The sequence below is a fragment of the Nannobrachium achirus genome (genome assembly GCF_963921795.1).
Source record: "Nannobrachium achirus genome assembly, chromosome: 24".
NCBI lineage: Eukaryota > Metazoa > Chordata > Actinopteri > Myctophiformes > Myctophidae > Nannobrachium > Nannobrachium achirus.
The window spans coordinates 27,431,253-27,435,373 of record NC_137831.1 but is presented as its reverse complement, the minus strand read 5'-3'; the positions used below and the strand labels follow the sequence as shown (position 1 = coordinate 27,435,373).

Below are 4,121 nucleotides of genomic sequence, written 5' to 3'. Positions count from 1 at the left end.
TTCTCTTCTCTTCTCTTCTCCTTATTTGTACGTCCTCTTTCGCCTTGTCCTTCGTTCTCTTCTCCTCCTCTCATCTAACTCATCTAACGGGTCCTCCTCAGTGTTGTGGATACAACGTCGAGGAAGACTTGTTGGGTGAAACGTGTCCGTTGCTCTGTCCGCGGAGAGGTGAATGAAACCATGTGAAAAACTTCTGGTTTCTTGTGACGTTGTTGAGCTGCGGCACCTCGAGACTTTTATTTAATCGGGATCTTAAGAAAGGATGGGGACCTACTGTAGACTTTTAATCAATAGATATCCATGCTCTCTCAGTTCAATTCAGAGAAAGAAATGTACATTTAACTTATCCGAAGCAAGTTGTCAAATAAAAGCTATGAAATTTACAATTACATTGTGAGGAATAAAGCAATGTGTGAACGGAGCTACGGTATGTCACATTGAAACTTGGCAAAACTAGCTTACAAAACCACATTTGCTTTTATAAATAGTCATATCTCTCACTACCTCCCTCTCTCTCTTTCTCTCTCTCTCTCTCTCTCCATTTCTTCATTAACACACTTTCCCAGGTCTCTCTTCCTTTTTGTTTCTGTCTCCTGCTGTGTGAGTCTATTACAACCCTTTTCCCAGCCACCGGTTTGACTTACTCGCGCACGCACACTCACACTCTCTCTCTCACACACACACGCACACGCACACACACACACACACACACACACACACACACACACACACACACACACACACACACACACACACACACACACACACACACAGTCACACACAAACACAGTGGGGCCATTTTTCGGCAGAGGAAGGAAGCACCAGCGCGTGCGAGTCGCTCTTCTGTCTCCTTCTCCATTTCCTGGGACGGACCTCCACCTTCCCGCCCCCATCTACCCTCACATCCACCCCCTGGGGGGAGTGTTGTCTTTGGGTTTCAGGAGCCAGGATAGAGGGGTGGGTGGGTGGGTGGGTGATCTAACAGGGGGAACAGCTCAATATCCCAGGCCAGCCTCCGATCTCTCTTAAGTCCCCCCCCCGTGTCCATCCCAGTTCCTCTCCACCCAGGGGCGTCGCACCACATTCTGGGCCCCGGGTACAAGGATTCACTGCGGGGCCCCCCACGAATGTTCTTCATATGGGGGAGGGGGTTTACCCGTTTAGACTGGGAACGCATTATTGTTTACGCATTATTGTTTGCTTTGACTATTGAAAAATAGCACATATACAAGCTCACAGCGGCGCTGCAAGCTTGTAGATCTGCTTTTTTTTATCATGAAGATTTTCTTTTGAAGTCTTTGAATATTTCAAATCCTTCTAAGGGTTTTTTGAAAAACCTATGTTTCCCGGTGCCATGGCATTGGTCCGAAGGTTCATTAGTCCGAAGGTTCATGAATTTGTTAAGAATACTATGCCTAACCTCAGTAACCCTAACTAAATTCGGACTAATGAACCTTCGGACTAATAAACCTTCGGACTTATGGGCAGTCCCCATGTTTCCCATCTCAAAATATTTAGTTCCAGGGACCCCCCAGAAGCAAAATTTGAGTTACAAATGTTCGCTTAAAAAAGGCACATATTCAAAGATTTACACACACATTTTCACAACTTTAAAAAAATTGCAGATCTACGAGCTGTGCCGCGCTGGGAGCTTGTATATCTGCTATTTTTGAATAATAAGTAAATAATTATTGCCCCTCCACCTTGGGCCCTAGTAACTCAGTCCCACTTCCCCCCCCCTTGTGACGCCCCTGCTCCATGAACAAGGGCCCCTAAAACCTCGGCTAATCCCGGGTCGAGGCTGAATGGCCGATGTTTACATGGAAGGGATTAGCCGGGGGATTAGCGCTATCATAGCACTGGATTAGCCCGGATCAACAGTAAATGACACTGGATTGTCCAACAATGCGTCCCCGCCGACTTAAAGCCCCCTAGGTGATGAGACTGATACGCCAAGTGTGTATGCGTGTGCGTGTGTGTCTTTATTTTAGCAGGCGACGGGATCGCGGTACAGAGGCCCGCGAACAGTAAACAAACCAACACAAAGTTTAAGTGTATAGAGGGTATATTCACATTTCTAAAGTGACAATTCAAGAACATTTTAATACCTCTAAAATGACAAATTAAACACTGGCCAAATTGTCAAATATTAGAGGCAGAAATTAGTCGATCTACATGCTCACAACTTATGTAGCGCATGTAGATCTGCTATTTTCACAATAGAACCGTGTTATACCAAATGTAATGCCTCAACTCTTAGTTCTCGTCAGGGTGGGGGTCCCCAGTTAAAATATGATTATTTCGGTGGTCGCAACCTGAAAAGGTTGAGGACCATTGCTGTAAGTAACGTTCCCTCTCTCTCTCTCTCTCTCTCTCTCTCTGTCTCTCTTTCTGTCTCTCTCTCTCTCTCTCTGTCTCTCTCTGTGTGTGTCTGTTCGTACCCGTCCCCAGGGAGGAGAGGGAGCGCTGGATCCGGGCCAAGTACGAGCAGCGTCTGTTCCTGGCCTCGCTGCCCGGCACCGACCTGTCGCTGGGCCAGCAGCTGCTGCGCGCCGCCGCCGAGGAGGACCTGCGAGCCGTGGTGCTCCTGGCGGCGCACGGCTCGCGGCAGCAGGTCAACGAGACGTGCGGCGAGGGTGACGGGCGCACGGCGCTGCACCTGGCCAGCCGCAAGGGCAACGTGGTGATCACGCAGCTCCTCATCTGGGTAAGCTTTAAAACACATTCAGACCGGGTTAAACACATTATTACTTTGATAATTATTTTACGCTTTAGCTATTGAAAATTAGCAGATATACAAGCTCACAGAGCGGCACCGAGTGCTGCGCTGCGAGCTTGTAGATCTGCTTTTTTATTTTTTTAATCGTGAACATTTGAGCAAATCTTTGATTATGTTTTTTTACACCAAACATTTGTAACATGAAAAAGTTTGAGAACCACTGACATTGAAACAGTTTTTCAAAAACCTTAGAGGGATTCAGAAGACATTTATAGAATTGGGTCAAAATATTCAAAGAATTTTCATGATTTTTCGGGTTCACTGGGTCCATTTGGTTCCATTTGTATACTCTCAGTCTTATGGTGGTCCGCAAATAAAATATTTGTGAACCACTAGTACTAGTGGACTCCAGAATCAACTGTAGATTTAGTCGACTAAAATCTTTATATCTAGTTGACTAAAACTAGGCTAACACTAAAACATTTCAGATGACAGCATGTTTTTCAAAAGACTATGACTTAAAGGGGTATTTTACTTTAAAAAAAGCTTTTGGTCATTTTATCGTCTACTTAGGCTTACAAGTTACTTGATTCCGTATTTTGATAATTGATATTTCATTTTATCAGACACGCCCCCTTCATATACAATTGTTTCCCATTGTAACTTCAAACTCCATTTTAACCACGATGGAATCATCGAAAACACCCGTTATTGGTTCTGGTGACTCTTACTGTCCTCCTAATACGTACCAAAAGTCTTGTGAAATATCCCTTTAACTAAATCAAATATGTGCTGTCAAAACTAACACTGGTATCTATCTATATATCTATCTATCTATCTATCTATCTATCTATCTATCTCATCTCTCCCACAGTACGGCGTGGACCTGATGGCGAGGGACGCGCACGGCAACAGTGCCATGGCGTACGCGCGGCAGGCGTGCAGCCAGGAGTGCATCGACACGCTGGCGCAGTACGGCTGCCCCGACGAGCGCTACCCGCTGATGGCCACGCCCAACCTGTCGCGCCGCAACACCAACCGCAACAACAGCTGCAGCAGCTCCGGCAGCGCCGCACTCATATGACCCGCCGCCGCCGCCGCCGCCACCGTCGCCCCCACCCCTCCTAGCGCAGTGTTTCTCTAACTTTTACGTTTCAAGGTCTCCCCATAGAGGACAACTTTCTTTTTTTTTACAACAAGGGTTCATATTTTAGATTGTAATTGGAGAAAAGAAAAGATGAGTGTTAAAATGTTTTCATTTACTGCTTTCAGTGATTTCAGTGATTTCAAAGCGTACAAGTGGCTAAATATGTCTTTTAGAAACGATAAGCCGGCAATTGTTTTATTACTATTTACAGTAACACTACTAGCCACATGTAGTCCATGAAGGATTGTGGTGCAT

General features: G+C 45.8%; 1 protein-coding gene across 2 annotated transcripts in view; it reads left to right on the top strand.

Annotated features, from left to right (window-relative positions):
* The window catches only part of agap1 (ArfGAP with GTPase domain, ankyrin repeat and PH domain 1), a gene marked incomplete at both ends in the record, with an annotated part of 387,500 nt that extends 383,697 nt beyond the window's left edge, over positions 1–3,803 (top strand). For both annotated transcript variants that reach the window (XM_080720280.1, XM_080720279.1), the window contains 2 exons: positions 2,452–2,707; positions 3,594–3,803. In XM_080720280.1, the coding sequence (XP_080576406.1) occupies positions 2,452–2,707; positions 3,594–3,803 (466 nt within the window). The remainder of the gene's footprint in view (positions 1–2,451; positions 2,708–3,593) is intronic.
* Between the last annotated feature and the right edge of the window lie 318 nt (positions 3,804–4,121).